Below are 17,162 nucleotides of genomic sequence, written 5' to 3'. Positions count from 1 at the left end.
ACACTATATAGCATTATAGGTCTAACCACTGCCGTGTATAGCCAATGCACAATTTTTGGTTTTAGTCCCCACTTTTTTCCTATTGCCTTTTTGCACGAGTACAAAGCTACCGATGCTTTTCTCGCCCTTTCTTCAATATTAAGCTTAAAGTTCAGCTTCCTGTCCAAAATAACGCCAAGGTATTTTGCACACTCACCAAAGGGAATTTCAATACCCCCTAAGGAAATGGGCCTAACCGTGGGAGTTTTGCGATCTTGGCAGTACATGACTAGTTCTGTCTTTGCAGGATTTACCCCAAGACCATTATCTTTCGCCCATTTCTCAGTCATCCGGAGGACCCTCTGAATAATATCTCTGATTGTTGATGGGAATTTTCCCCTGACTGCTAGAGCCACACCATCTGCGTATGACACCACTTTTATCTTTTCTTTTTCTAGGGTAACCAGAAGGTTATTTATAGCAACATTCCAAAGAAGAGGTGATAGAACTCCTCCTTGGGGAGTGCCTATGTTCACATACCTTTGTATGTTTGCTTGTCCTAGTGTGGCTGAAATACGCCTCCTCATTAGAAGTTCGTCCAATAGCCTAAGTATACATGGATCAACATTCAGAGTTGTCAGTCCATTTAATATCGAACTCGGATGGACACTATTGAACGACCCTTCGATGTCTAGAAACGCCACGATTGTGTATTCTTTGACAGACTTCAATAAAGCTGACTAGTTCATGTAATGCGGTCTCAATAGACCTGCCCTTCGAGTATGCATGCTGTCGTTTCGAGAACAAACTTGAATCGATGCTAGTTCTAAGATAAATATCTATCATCCTCTCCAGAGTCTTAAGTAGGAATGAGGATAAGCTGAGTGGTCGGAAATCCTTCGCCCCCGAGTGAGAGGCTTTTCCCGCTTTAGGTATGAAAACGACTATTGTTTCTCTCCACTTTACTGGGATATATGATAAGTTGATACATCCTTTATATATCGCCGACAACCAGGGGATAATTTTGTCAGTCACTGCTTGTAACTCCGCCGGAGTAATTCCATCAGGTCCGGGGGATTTGAATGGGTCAAAGCTATTTAACGTCCATCTTATTCTAGATTCCGATACAATTTCCTCGATAGGAAACGACCGCTGAGCCACTGTGGCACCGCCAGAACTTGGTTCAGGAAAATGTGTGTCCAATAGTACCCCCAGCGTCTCCTCACTGGACGTTGTCCAATTGCCCTCCGATGTTTTAATGAAACCTGGAGCGGAGTTGGTGGATGCTAGAACCTTCCGTAGTCTGGAAGCCTCAGACGTATTCTCAATACTGCTGCTGTAATCATTCCAAGAGTTATGCTGAGCATTTCTCAGTTCTCGCTTGTATCCTCTCAGATTCTTCTTGTAAGCGTCCCAATCCTCAGGGGCTCAAGTGGACTTTGCCTTGTTAAAGAGCTTCCTGCAGGATTTCCTCATATTACTTAATTCCGTAGACCACCATGGTGGTCGATTTTTACCCCTTGGCTTCCCTCTAGGGCATGCAGCTTTCAGTGAGATGATGATGCATGTTCGATATCTTGCACATTTCTCATATTTGTCTCTGTTATTTCCGGTATCATCATATTGAGCGATTCCATATACCTATTCCACTCAGCTTTCCTAACATTTGGCGGAAATATGGTCTTGGTGGTATGAACATCAAATTTGAAACTGATGTAGCGATGATCTGAGAAGCTGTGTTCACTTAAAACCTGCCAATCAGATATCATTTTATTCAGTTCTTGCGAGGCCAAGGTGAGGCATCTCCCTTGTTGCAGAATACCAGATTAGTACGCAAAATAAACTCTATTAGCGACTCTCCTCATGCATTAGTATCACTACTACCCCATATACTATGATGCGTATTTGCATCGCATCCCATAATGAGTTTCGTCTTTGTTTTCAGTGACTCCTCAACTAAGGTCTTAACGGCACATGGAGGCATCTCCCTGTCATGTCCCATATAGACCGAAGATACCCTATATGTGCATTTGGCTATTTCTAAATTGGCAACGACAGTGTCTGCATTGTACATTGCTGGAAGCAGAAACAAGTTAAGCTCGTTTTTAGCAATTATACAGACTCGATTTACATCATTACCAGTATACTGCAATAGTTTGAACCCCGGAGTACTTAATTCACATATTTTGTTTCTATAAACGTATGGTTGTTCTTGAATAAGAACTATGTCTGTGTCCCCTTTCATCAGGAGAACTTTTAAGGCAGCACATGCAGCCTTACAATGATGAAGATTTATCTGGAGGATCCGTAGGACCATCGATATTTTCAACAACCGTCACATAAGCCGCTTCAATCGAGTCATCAAAAATGTCCTCTTCAGAGATCTCGGTGACTCTCGCAATAACCATATGTTCAACTTTGGTGAGTTCTGAGGCAGTAGAAACCTCCTCACGCATACGGTATCTATCCATGTCTTCAACTTTGATATCTCCCTCGACTTCGCAAGAGGATCCGTTTACTTCTGATTCAGACAGAAGCTTGTCCATTTCTGAATCCTTTAGCTGATCGTTTTTATACACCTTCATTTGGATATAATGAAAGCCATAACATACACGGCCCTGAGACTTTGCTAGATGTGGCAAAGACTGAGTGTTCAATATAAACACTGCATGCCGTCTTGGTCCATCCACTTCATCCAATCCAATCAGCTGTTGGAAGATCTGGATTGCATCGTTTCAGCCTATTTAAAATAGATTCAGGGTCAGAAGGGTTTGCAGGTATCCACGCATGTGCTCTAGGTCTAGCCGGTATGTCTTTCTTCTCGACTAACTCTAGAGCAGCTCCTGCCCAAACTTCACCAATTAGTATCAGAGCAGCTTTAAAACATTCTATAGACCTCTGGTCCTCAATTGCGACTAGCTTAAATCGTCCTTGATACCAACCAGCCTCTTGGTGTCGAGGATCTGGGCCGGGAAACTTTTCCAGCACCAGTGAGTAGACGACAGACAGAGCATTCTCAATTTCCCCCCATTTTTGCTTTGGAACCATACCGTCCAATGCTCCTTTATTAATGATAGCCATCACAAGGCTGTCTTTAGAAACTGAGTCAAACGATCTTTGATCCCTTTTGATCGATATAACGTGCCGTCCTTGCTATATGGTAAAATATAAATAATGTATATAACATGTAATTTAAACACAAATGTTAACAAAATAAACTTTAATTGTTGAATTACATTTTACAATCTATATGGTAAAATATAAATAATGTATATAACATGTAATTTAAACACAAATGTTAATAAAATAAAACTTTATTTGTTGAATTACATTTTACAATCTATACTTTTTTGGATGATGTTCCTTTAACTAATGGGGCCTAGCGCATTGATGTAAATAAAAACAATTTTTAGTTACATGTTTCCCAACGTTTCGTCGATATATTTCGACATTAGCAAGGGATTTTTATTGTCTATAAATTGAAAAAATTGAAAAACACATTATTACTGAATATTTTATAAGCATTTAAAACTTACAACGAAAAATGCATATTTTACATTAAATTAATATTATTATTATAAATAAACGTCCAACGACTTTTCCGAGAACACAACATATCCAGCTATCACTTTTTGTTTTTATTGCATCTCTGTAACTTGCACTTATATTGTCAGTGTCTTCTTTTCTGTTCATGGCTTTTTCTATATTCTCTTGTATTCTTAAGCTCTCTATAATTAATCTCTTTCTCTCTCCTCTTTTCTTGTCCAATATTTTGGCATTGTCAAAGTCAGCAGTGTGGCTTGACTGCAGTATGTGTTATGATAGCGCAGTGCTTTTGTTTTTTCTTTTCTATGTCGTTCTTATGCTCTCCTATTCTCGTGTTTAAAGCTCTCTTCGTTGTCCCATTTTTTTCAATTTATAGACAATAAAAGATCCTTTTCGACATACATCGACGAAACCTTGGGAAACATGTAATTAAAAATTGTTTTTATTTACATCAATGCGCTAGGCCCCATTAGCTAAAGGAACATCATCCAAAAAAGTAGATATATAAAAAAGTGGCAAAAAAATTATCATTATTTATAATTGTTTAATTTGCACTGGGCATCGGGATAGTAAACTCAAAACAAAATGTAAACAAAAGGAGGCACTGCAATTGATGTTGCAAAACAAGCATTAGCACTTCAACCCAAAGACAATAAACTCTAGGAAGTTCCAAACATTTAATATGTTCACATAAAACAAACATATTAATGTTTCGGCAGTATCCAATAATATATGTGCAAAATATGTTTGGAACATATGTTAAAGAAGCGATTTTTTTAGGGTGAGGTCAGTGATCATTAAAAGAATTGAGCTAGCCGCGAGTGGTTTTTAATTTAAATCCAAATTACTGCGGTCGTTTTACAACATTGATGTAATTATTTCGTTTTGCCGACGACAAATTGCATTTCGATATACGCATATTCATTGCTACACACATACGTAATCAAAAGTGAAAAATTCAATTGTATATACTGGTGTCTTATGGTTTTTTAAACGTTGACAAGTGTCTATTTACTTCTGCATTATTTGCAATTACGTTGCCTTTAACTTGAAGTAAATAAAACAGACTCCAAAGACTATGTTGGTCGTATTACCAGTGCGAGCATACATCGATCGCCACTACAGTCAAATTTGAATTTGCATTGTGCATACCTACGTATCGAGCCACCGTGGTGCAATGGTTTGCATTCCCGCCTTGCATACACAAGGTCGTGGGTTCGATTCCTGCTTCGACCGAACACCAAAAAGTTTTTCAGCGGTGGATTATCCCACCTCAGTAATGCTGGTGGTTTCACTGCAATGTGAAACGCCGTTCGGACTTGGCTATAAAAAGGAGGACTCTTTTCATAGAGCTTAACATGGAATCGGGCAGAACGCAGTGATAAGAGAGAAGTGCACCACTGTGGTATCACAGTGGACTGAATAGTCCAAGTGAGTCTGAAACATCGGGCTGCCACCTAATCTAATCTAAGGCTGATAAAAAGTATGTAATGCCATTTATTTCTCCATCGTATCGGTCAAAGCCGATTCATACTACAAAGTATTTTATATTTGAATTTAAATTCCAAAACCGTATAGAACTTACCTAAAATGTCCTATAGTACTTACCTAAAATTTCTACAGTATGTACTTGATCTCTATTCTCTTGATCTCCCAATTGGCAGATATAATCACCAGCGTCTTGAGTTTTAACACCGTTTATTTGCAAGTTATAGTCGCCAACAATTTTGAACCTTGGATCTCTACTGATCTTTAAATGTCCAGCTGTTAATACAGAAGACCCTTTTCTCCACAAAAGAACAAATGATCCCAAGTTTTGAACCTTACACGGAAGCTCAATTGTATCACCAACAATTACTTTATACAAATGACCACGGGATAAAAACTTTGGAGCAACAGATGGGGCTTCGCTTTCCGTTGATTTATATGTTCCATCGGAATGTGAATCTGAAAATAAAAAAGTTGGTATTGTTACGTTTCTTTACTGAGACGTGTTTAATAAACCGACCATTAAAACACGTTTCTTTTCAATAACAATAATCTACAATTTATTCACTTTTTACTAGTTTGCTCACACTTCGATGTTGTTAGTCTGGCTTATGATTTACGACTGACTTGATAGCATAGATAATACACCTAGGAAGATGGAAAATTGGCATGCGTCACACCAAATGATGCTTTGACGGTACTAACATAGTTCCACACATGTTTGTAATTTTTTTGTTGTTTTTCGTTATTTGTGTTTCGTTATTATTTAATTGAAAAACTTAATTTTCTTAATGAAAAAATATTAACTTTTAGGCAACAAACAAAAAAATTACATTTTCCCGTTTATGGAAATTTATTTCCTGCACTTAATTTCTTTTTATTTGCATTTTAATGCTATGTCAATACTTGTTGTATACGCGTTTGGTTCGATAAACGAAATGTATGGGCCTAGCACGGTAAATGGTTTGATGTGCTTAGCAGCCAATTTCCCATCTTCTTGTATCTGTTATCTTTGCTCGATAGCACCATGCGGGCGCTTTAATATATGACGCTTTGGTAACGCGAGAATATTCTGGCAATGCCAGGACATTCTTTCACAACGCTAGAATAATCTACGACCAGTCATTCATCTGGTGGCTTCGAAACAAATATACACTCACATAGAGATATGCTCGCATTACTACAACAACAATGACAATACGTAATCTGAGACTACATTTAATAGTTATGAGATAGGGAAATTCCAAGTTTTTGCTAGAGAATTTTTCCATACGTTGCCAGTTGGTTGTTGATAACAAAACAAACAAGGGAGGTTTCTACCAAAGATTATAGATTCAGGAAGATAGGAAATTAGCTACTGAGTAGATCGAACCATTTACCGGGTTAGTTTAATACTCGAACCAAACGCATACACGACCAGCGGTGCCAACTCTGACGATTTTTCGTCATTTTGACGATTTTTTATGGTAAATTTGGCCTCTGACGATATGACGACGATTTTAAATAAGATGACGATTTTTTAAAATGCTCGACACAAGTGTTTCCTTTTAAGGGTTTTATGCCAATTTGACGATTTTTCAAAGTGATGTAGTTTTAAGTTGACGATTTTCATAAGTTGTAATGTAAACATGTTATTTTGGATCTCAATAATATGACAATTTATATGTAGCTTGGTCCAAGCCGTCTCCAATGTAGAAAGAAATTTCAAAGCAATCAATATAAGTAAACCTAAAATTCGAAATCCCTTTGAAACTTAAACATTGTAAGGTATTCTTTTGTCTATAAACTATTTAAAGCGAAATAATTTTGATTGCTATGAAGCCAGTTTAGTTAAATTCACTTTATTTATTTATTCATTACCGATAATAGTAATAATAACAAAAATTATACATGAGCAAGTAATAAGGATTTAAATTCGCTTGGAGAATAGGAAATTTTTCTGTCAAGAAAATTTTGTTAAACAATGTAGTACATGTGGTCACAATCAGATATATTAATTTAAATTAATTAAAAATTTATTTCAATTAATCGTCGTTTAAAAAACTGGAAACTATATGACTTACTTAGAGATTTAAATGACATTATTCATGTAACTAAAATGAATAAAACCCCTTTTTATACCCTGCTCCACACTGTGGAACAGGGTATTATAAGTTAGTGCATATGTTTGCAACACCCAGAAGGAGACGAGATAGACACATGGTGTCTTTGGCAAAAATGCTCAGGGTGGGCTCTTGAGTCGATATAGCGATGTCCGTTTGTCCGTCTGTCCGTGAACACATTTTTGTAATCAAAGTCTAGGTCGCAGTTTTAGTCCAATCGACTTCAAATTTGGCACAAGTATGTGTTGTGGCTCAGAATAGATCCCTATTGATTTTGGAACAAATCGGTTCAGATTTAGATATAGCTGCCATGTATATATTTCGCCCGATATGGACTTATATGGCCCCAGAAGCCAGAGTTTTAACCTAATTTACTTAAAATTTTGCACAAGAAGAACAATTAGTACTATAGTCAAGTGTGCCAAATTTGGTTGAAATCGGTTCAGATTTAGATATAGCTCCCATATATAGCTTTCGCCCGATTTACACTCATATGACCACAGAGGCCAATTTTTAACTCAGATTTAGTTGAAATTTTGCACAGGGAGTTGAATTAGCATTGTTGCTATGCGTGCAAAATTTGGTTGAAATAGGTTCATATTTAGATATAGCTCCCATATATAGCTTTCGGCCGATTTACACTCATATGACCACAGAGGCAAATTTTTTGCTCCGATTTAGTTGAAATTTTGCACAGGGAGTAGAATTAGCATTGTAGCTATGCGTGCAAAATTTGGTTGAAATCGGTTCAGATTTAGATATAGCTCCAATATATAGCTTTCGGCCGATTTACACTCATATGACCACAGAGGCCAATTTTTTGGTCCGATTTAGTTGAAGTTTTGCACAGGGAGTAGAATTAGCATTATAGCTGTGCGTGCCAAATTTGGTTGAAATCGGTTCAGATTTAGATATATCTCCCATATATAGCTTTCGCCCGATTTACACTCATATGACCACAGAGGCCAATTTTTAACTCCGATTTAGTTGAAATTTTGCACAGGGAGTAGAATTAGCATTGTTGCTATGCGTGCCAAATTTGGTTGAAATCGATTCAGATTAAGATATAGCTCCCATATAAAGCTTCGACCGATTTACACTCATATGACCACAGAGGCCAATTTTTAACTCCGATTTAGTTGAAATTTTACACAGGGAGAAGAATAAGCATTGTTGCTATGCGTGCCAAATTTGGTTGAAATCGGTTCAGATTTAGATATAGCTCCCATATATATGTTTTTCTGATTTCGACAAAAATTGACAAAATACCAACATTTTCCTTGTAAAATCGCCACTGCTTAGTCGAAATGTTGTAAAAATGACTCTTATTTTCCTAAACTTCTAATACATATATATCGAGCGATAAATCATAAATAAACTTTTTCGAAGTTTCCTTAAAATTGCTTCAGATTTAAACGTTTCACATATTTTTTTACTAACATTGTGTTCCACCCTAGTGCATTAGCCGACTTACATTTTGAGTCTATAGATTTTGTAGAAGTCTACCAAATTCTTCCAGATCGAGTTATATTTACATGTATGTATTTGGGACAAACCTTTATATATAGCCCCCAACACATTTGACGGATGTGATATGGTATCGAAAATTTGATTTACAAAGTGGTGCAGGGTATAATATAGTCGGCACCGCCCGACTTTAGACTTTCCTCACTTGTTTAATAACAGCTTTATTGTGTATACAATATATGGATGTTTGAATAAAACTTTTATTTTGTTCCCAAATCTTTTTTTTTTCAACTGTTTTATGAGTGACGATTTTTTCTTCTTTGGGATAAATTGACGATTTTGACGAAAAATATTTTTAAAATTGACGATTTTCAGCCCAAAACAGTTGGCACCACTGTACACGACAAGTATTGACACAGCATTAAAATGCAAATAAAAAGAAATTAAGTGCACGATATAAATTTCCATAAAGGGGAAAATGTAATTTTTTTGTTGTTGCCTAAAATTTAACATTGTTTCATTAAGAAAATTAAGTTTTTCATTTAAAAAATAGAAACGAAAAACAAAAAAAAAATTACAAACATGTATGGAACAAACAGGGTAAATGCAACATTTGGTATGACGCAAGCCAATTTCCTATCTTCCTACAATTTATAATGTTTGGTTTCTACAGCCTCAAAACTCACCAAAGTTGAACCTATGGTTATTGCGAGAGTCACCGAGATCTCTGAAGAGGACATTCTTGATGACTCGATTGAAACGTCTGATGTGACGGTTGTTGAAAATCTCGATGATCCTACGGATCCTGCAGATAACATAAATTTTCACAATTGTAAGGCTGCTTGTGCTGCCTTAAAAATTCTCCTGATGAAAGGGGACATACCCAGCAAAAACTCTCATTACCCGGTAATCTTGTAGGTAAGCCTATTTAAAAATTAATAACCACTTATTAATTGGCATCGCTTCGGATTACATTTACATACGCATGTCCTAAGAGGAAAGTACTTCTCCCCAGGCATACTTTCGGCCATAAAATAAGTAGTGCATTTAAAGCATATAATCACCTAATATGTAATGACTTATTCGTAGATACACCAAAACTTGCAAAATAGCCACTTATTGTCTCAGGCAACCAAATCTCGAAAATATTGATTTCTATCGCCGATTACAATGGATCAAAATATGGCGAGTGGTGCTGTAATAGGAGAACTACTTGAATAGAAATAGAATATTGTATAAATAAACAAAAAATCTAATAAATAATCTAAATACGATTATACTCAAATTAATGTCACACTTAAAATAGAAAGCATGTATTTAAAACATAATATGATAATGTCATTAAACACAATTATTATTCTTAACGGAAAAATCTTCAGAATTACCGTTACATTACATATTCTTTTTGATTTTTTATGTAAGTGCTCGATTATGTGAATACTTATATTAACTACAACTGCCTAAAAATTTGAGAATAACAATTCGAAAATTACCGAGAAGTATTTATTTTTGTCATTACAAGTTAGTCATTATAACTCGCCGCAATGTAATCCAACGTGTAATGACAGCTTTACTCCTGGTAATGTCAATTGTAATGAGATGTGGTTACCTAGTTTTTGCTGGGTAGATATAGTTCTTATTCAAGAACCATATGTTTATAGAAAGAAAATATGTGAATTAAATTAGAATTATTCAAATGCAAATATTGGGTATCTTCGGTCTATATGGGGCATGTTAACACCTTGGTTCAGGAATCATTGAAAGCAAGGACAAAACTCATTATGGTATACGATGCAAATGCACATCATAGTTTATGGGGAAGCGGTGACGTTAATGCAAGAGGAGTTTATTTTGCGTACTTTTTTGTACGCAATAGTCTGCAATAAGGGAGATGCCCCAACCTTTGTCACTAAAAACAGGCAAGAGGTTTTGGACGTCACCTTGGCCTCGCAAGAACTGAATAAAATGATATCTGATTGGCAGGTTTCAAGTGAACATAGCTTCTCAGCTCATCGCTACATCAGTTTCAAATTAGATGTTCATACCACCAAGACCATATTTCCGCCAAATGTTAGGAAAGCTGATTGGAATAGGTATAGGAAATACCAGAGACATGTATGAGCACTGTGCAAGATATCGAACACGCAGTGGGAGGCCTTCAACATCTCACTGAAAGTTGCATGCCCTGAAGGGAAGCCAAGGGGGAAAATCGACCACCATGGTGGTCTACGGAGTTAAGTAATATGAGGAAATCTTGCAGGAAGCTCTTTAACAAAGCAAAGTCCACTAGAGCCCCTGAGGATTGGGACGCTTACAAGAAGAATCTGAGAGAATACAAGCTAGAACTGAGAAAGGCTCAGCATAACTCTTGGAATGATTACTGCAGCAGTATTGAAAATACGTCTGAGGCTTCCAGACTACGGAAGGTACTAGCATCCACAAACTCCGCTCCAGGTTTCATTAAAACATCGGAGGGCAATTGGACAACGTCCAGTGAGGAGACGCTGGAGGTACAATTGGACACACATTTTCCTGGAAATCAAACGGTCGAACCATGTTCTGGCGGTGCCACAGGGGCAAAGCGGTCGTTTCCTATCGCGGAAATTGTATCGGAATCTAGAATAAAATGGGCGTTAGGTTAGGTTAGGTGGCAGCCCGATGTATCAGGCTCACTTAGAATATTCAGTCCATTGTGATACCACATTGGTGAACTTCTCTCATATCACTGAGTGCTGCCCGATTCCTTGTTAAGTTCAATGACAAGGGACCTCCTTTTTATTGCCGAGTCCGAACGGCGTTCCACATTGCAGTGAAACCACTTAGAGAAGCTTTGAAACCCTCAGAAATGTCACCAGCATTACTGAGGTGAGATAATCCACCGCTGAACAACTTTTTTGGTGTTCGGTCGAAGCAGGAATCGAACCAACGACCCTGTGTATGCAAGGCGGGCATGCTAACCACGGTGGCGTTAAATAGCTTTGGACCATTCAAATCCCCCGGACTTGATGGAATTACTCCGCGGAGTTACAAGCAGTGAATTATCCCCTGGTTGTCGGCGATATAAAGGATGTATCAACTTATCATATATCCCAGGAAAGTGGAGGGAAACAAAAGTCGTTTTCATACCTAAAAGGGAAAAGCCTCTCACTCGAGGGCGAAGGATTTCCGACCAATCAGCTTATCCTCATTCCTACTTAAAGGTTGAGTTACATAACTTGCGTAATGCGTCCGTTGATTGAAGAGTTGAATTTTCTCTTTGAAAGCAACAGTTTTGTTGGAGTGCTTCAAACTGAAAAATATCAACCCTTCCATCAACGCACGGATTAACGCATGCTATGTAACTCAACCTTAAGACTCAGGAGAGGATGATAGACATTTTTTTTAGAACTAGCGTCGATTCAAGTTTGCTCTCGAAACGACAGCATGCATACTCGAAGGGCAGGTCTACTGAGACCGCATTACATGAACTAGTAAACTTTATTGAAAGCTCACTATCTGACAGAGAATACACAATCGTGGCGTTCCTAGATATCGAAGGGGCGACAACATCCATCCGAGCTCGATTTTAAATGGACTGACAAATCTGAATGTTGATCCAGGTATACTTATGCTGTTATACGAACTTCCAACGAAGAGACGTATTTCAGCCACACTAGGACAAGCAAACATACAAAGGTATGTGAACAGAGGCACTCCCCAAGGAGGAGTTCTATCACGTTTTGGAATATTGCTATAAACAACCTTCTGGTTTCCCTACAAAACGAATGGATAAAAGTAGTGGCAAATTTCCCATCCACAATCAGAGATATTATACAGAGAGCCCTCCGGATGACTGAGAAATGGGCGAAAGATAAAGGTCTTGGGGTAAATCCTGTAAAGACAGAACTAGTCATGTACAGCAAAGATCGCAAAACTCCGACGGTTAGGCACATTTCCTTAGGGGGTATTGAAATTCCCTTTGGTGAGTGTGCAAAATACATTGGCGTAATTTTGGAGAGGAAGCTGAACTTTAAGCTTAATATTGAAGAAAGGGCGAGAAAAGCAACGGCAGCTTTGTACTCGTGCAAAAAGGCAATAGCACAAAAGTGGGGAATAAAACCAAAAATTGTGCATTGGCTATACACGGCAGTGGTTAGACCTATAATGCTATATGGTGTTGCAGTCTGGTGGTCGGCACTTCACCAGCCGACAAGAACAAAGTTCAGCGTATGGCGTGCTTGTGTATCTCAGGCGCATTCAGCAAGACAGAAACAAATTCCCTTAATGTCATGCTGCGTCTATTACCTTTAGACATTTTGGTCAAACAGTCAGCAGCGGTTGCGCGAGCTTTCGCTGTGGTCGGAAAAAAGTTACGGTCACAGTTTGGTCCTGAAAATAAGGCACCGTTGTGGATAATACTTTGGAAACCACTTTTCGACAAAAAGTTGAAACTCTAATTCCCAACAGTGAGGCGTGGTGCACACAGACCCCGGGGAATAAACGATATATATATATATATATATATATATATATATATATATATATATATATATATATATATATATATATATATATATATATATATATATATATATATATATATATATATATATATATATATATATATATATATATATATATATATATATATATATATATATATATATATATATATATATATATATATATATATATATATATATATATGAATATATTATGTTTGGGGCATGAATGTTTCATAAAAATAATATCTGTGAATGTAAACATATATAAATTTACAAATTTCGTGGAAACACATATATGTGGTGGTACCTTATTCAGAGGGCGACGGAGAGAGTATAGAGAAAAAAGAATAGAGATGGAAACCGGGAGGGTTGACGAAAGATATCAACATAACACAGCGAGAGAATCAAAAGAGAGCAATTTCTGTGAAACCGCTTGTATGTTGTTTCGGAAAACTGTTTTATGATAAGGCCAAAAATTTAATATGCTTAAGTCTACATATTATTTAATTTGAATATTATAATGAGTATTCGGTGTAAAGAGAATAGACATTCGGAACCAAGAGAATAGACATTTGAAAACAAAACAGCAGGTGTTTTCGCCTTGAGAGCATCACTTTATGTATGTGTAAACATGTGCTTTGTTTATCATTTTGGCATAATGGGCACAATTTTTTTCTTAGTTCGTTAAAAGAAATCGGAACGTACGAGGAGTAAGTTACAATATTCAGACAAAGGAAATTAAAAAACGGTGGCAAATATACAAAAAAAAGGCATCTGCATAAAAATAACGAAAGGGCACTATACTCTTTTGAGAGTGTGGACAGTAAAATGAAAAAGGGAGGAAACAGTGAAAAATTAAACAGTAAAATGTATAAAAACAAAGTTTAGTTCCTCATTATTAATAAACAGTCCAAGAGGAGTTGACCGACACCTTAAAATATAAAAGCGGGCATTAAGTTCGAGTTTTGCAGCTAAAACAATTTAAAAAATATTGTTTATTGCAAAAATAACAATTTTGTAACAAAAAACTGTTTTTGGTTTTTGGTACAATACATTAAAATTTGGAAGGAATTCAAAAACTCTAACAAAGGAAGAACGTGGAGTCGAGTATAAACATACATAAATAATTTTATAATATAAACATAAATTTATTTAGGCGTGAACAGTTTTTTACTAGCATTTAACACCATCGCTCTAAAATACCTTTTATTTTTCTTTAATAATTAATTTTAAAGATAATAAGCTTTTTAAATTGTTTTAGCTGCAAAACTCGAACTTAATGCCCGCTTTTATATTTTAAGGTGTCCGTCAACTCCTCGTGGACTACTTATTAATAAAGAGGAACTAAACTTTGTTTTTGTACATTTTACTGTGTAATTTTTCACTATTTCTTCCTTATTTCATTTTACTGTCCCAACTCTAAAAAGAGTATAGTGCCCTTTCGTTAACAACATATGCTGTTTGTTTTTCAAATGTCTATTCTCTTGGTTCCGAATGTCTCTTTATTTAAATTAAATAATATTTAGACTTAGCATATCAAATTTTTGGCCTTATCATAAAACAGTTTTCCGAAACAACATACAAGCGGTTTCACACAAATTATTCTCTTTTGATTCTTTCGCTGTGTTATGTTGATATCTTTTGTCAACTCTCCCGGTTTCCATCTATATACTCTCTCTCTCTCTGTCGCTTTGAATAAAATATCACAACATCATAAGCGTAGGAAGGCCTCTGGGGAGGGGGCTTAGACCCCCCCAGAAAAATTTTAGCCCCCCCCCCCCCAGAATTTGAAACTCTATTTATGATTTTCCATTTTTCAATAAATGTCAATATTTTTTTTAATTTATATAAAAATTAAACAAGTATATACAATCGCACAAAGTTCCGCTAAAGACTTTCATGAACAATCGAATTACTTGGGTTGTGATAGCAGTTGCCGATGGCAATGTTTTAAGTCAGATATTTATGAAATAAAGCTGTGGTTGAACTTATGACTGATTTAGTTTAGTCAATTTAATTTAATTTTTAAAATAGTAATTGATATTAAAACTATTCTTTCATAAATTAATATCTTAATAATGCTGCGAAAAAGCGTTGGCAAAAAAGTAGTGAAAATGTTCTTTTGGGTCTAGAAGTGGTGCAAAATTGGCGGAGAAGCAATGAATGTAATATGAGCTTGTCATAGGATAAATGCCCACCGTTTCAACAGCCGTTGCAATGAATTTGCATCACTTCTTAAGGTGAGATCCGAATTCAGTGTTTTGAATGTGAATTAAAAAATTTTTGTGATATTTTAACAAATAAATAATTTTTATATTGTTTTTATGATTTTTAATGCATTCTGACGCTTGTTTGAAACGTTTTTCCTCGAATAATTTCCAAAATTATCGATTTTTCTATAATGGATTTAGCAGTTTTGTGGCAAAATTTGAATAATTTGTACCAATTTATTTATTCGTACTGTTTTTTTAAACTATTAAAAAAAAGAAAACAAACAATTACACATTAAAACATGAAAAAAATGAAGTAAAAAAACTTCCTGTATAGTTAAAATAATTGAGGACATTTTTGGAAGTACTTTTAAAGTTGTGCCTTTAGAACAACTCACAATTTTTTTGCAGGGAAAGTGTGGAACTACTTTTAGTTGCTTTATTACAAATTAATTGTTGAGTTATTTTGATGTCTATTTTTTTATTCAATTTTATGAAATAAAACATTAATTGAACGTATAAGTTCAGTCTATAAATTTTTAGCTAGGGGGGCTATAGCCCCCCCTAGCAAAATTGTCTAGCTACGCTAATGCACAACATATGTATGTTTAGTCGAAATTTGTAAATTTATATATGTTTTCATCCACACTGAAAAAAAAGCATACTCGGTTTCAAAGATTTTGTCTTTACTTTAAAAAATTTGGTATTGATTCCGAGCCAAAGAAGCGGAGAATACAAGTAAGGATACTTTTAAGACACAATTCTCTTTTAAATTTAGGTTTTATGTACTTGCTTCTAGGAAGCAAATTTTAATTTTTCGCTTTCTCAGCTTTTTTTCTTCATATGCTATCAAAGTCCTTTAAAAAGGAGTTAACGGCAACTTTATTTTCCAAATTAGGACTCGACTTCCAGTAGAAATTATGCTATGTTTGAAGTAAAAAACTTCTTTAAAATAAATTTTTGAAAAACATGTCCTATATTTGAACGATTTTTTGCTTTGTAGTCAAGATGCAAAAAGACAACAAATTTAAAGACAATTTCATTAAATTTAAAGAATTTTTCTGAATTATTAAAGTCAAGTTGACCTTAGCCTATAAATTTTTTCTTTCATGTTAAAATACCCATTTTTAAGTCAAATCACTTAATTATAAGGACAATACGACTTCATTGAAAAGTTTATCGACTTTTGGACAAGGAAAATAACTTTATTTTAGAAAAATGCGTCTTCTATGCCAAGCAAGATTTGTATTCGTATTTTAAAGACATGAAATCTTTGACCTCACGACAATATTTTTTTCAGTGCACACATATGATTTTTATGAAACATTCATGCCCCAAACATAATATATTCTAACATATTAACATAGATGTCCCAAACATTTATTGTTAGTTTAGGAACATTACATGTTTGCACTTAAATATATTGTGTTTTAAAATTCTGCCCGAAACACATTATGTTTATATCGGAACATATGAAAAAAATATTTTTCTAAGAGTGCGATAATGCCAACTTAATACCGGCCTTAAAGGTAAAAATGAAATTAAGTACAAAACTAAAATGCATTTAAAATGGTGTAAAATGCTATTAAAAAAACAGTTCACGCCTAAATAAATCAACGCACCCTAAAAAAATCGCTTCTGTAACATATACTCCCAAACACATTTTGCTTCAAGCATATAAATTTTTGGGTATTGCCCAAACATTTCTATATTTGATTTCTTATATTTCTTTCATTATATAATATGTTTGAAACCTTATTGGTCTAAACAATATAATATGTTTGTGTAGTCTAAGTTCCAAACATTATGTATTTTTCCATCCAAATTCAATAATGTTGTCTTCCAAAAAAACTATATGTTATTATGTGAACATATAATATGTTTGG

General features: G+C 35.4%; 1 protein-coding gene across 2 annotated transcripts in view; it reads right to left on the bottom strand.

Annotated features, from left to right (window-relative positions):
• Positions 1–17,162, bottom strand: part of LOC142232825 (limbic system-associated membrane protein) — a 320,310-nt gene that overhangs the window by 186,428 nt on the left and 116,720 nt on the right. For both annotated transcript variants that reach the window (XM_075303515.1, XM_075303514.1), the window contains exon 3: positions 5,134–5,472. In XM_075303515.1, the coding sequence (XP_075159630.1) occupies positions 5,134–5,472 (339 nt within the window). The remainder of the gene's footprint in view (positions 1–5,133; positions 5,473–17,162) is intronic.

The sequence above is a fragment of the Haematobia irritans genome, chromosome 4, assembly GCF_050003625.1.
Source record: "Haematobia irritans isolate KBUSLIRL chromosome 4, ASM5000362v1, whole genome shotgun sequence".
Taxonomy (NCBI): domain Eukaryota; kingdom Metazoa; phylum Arthropoda; class Insecta; order Diptera; family Muscidae; genus Haematobia; species Haematobia irritans.
This window is presented reverse-complemented; position numbering and strand designations above follow the sequence as displayed.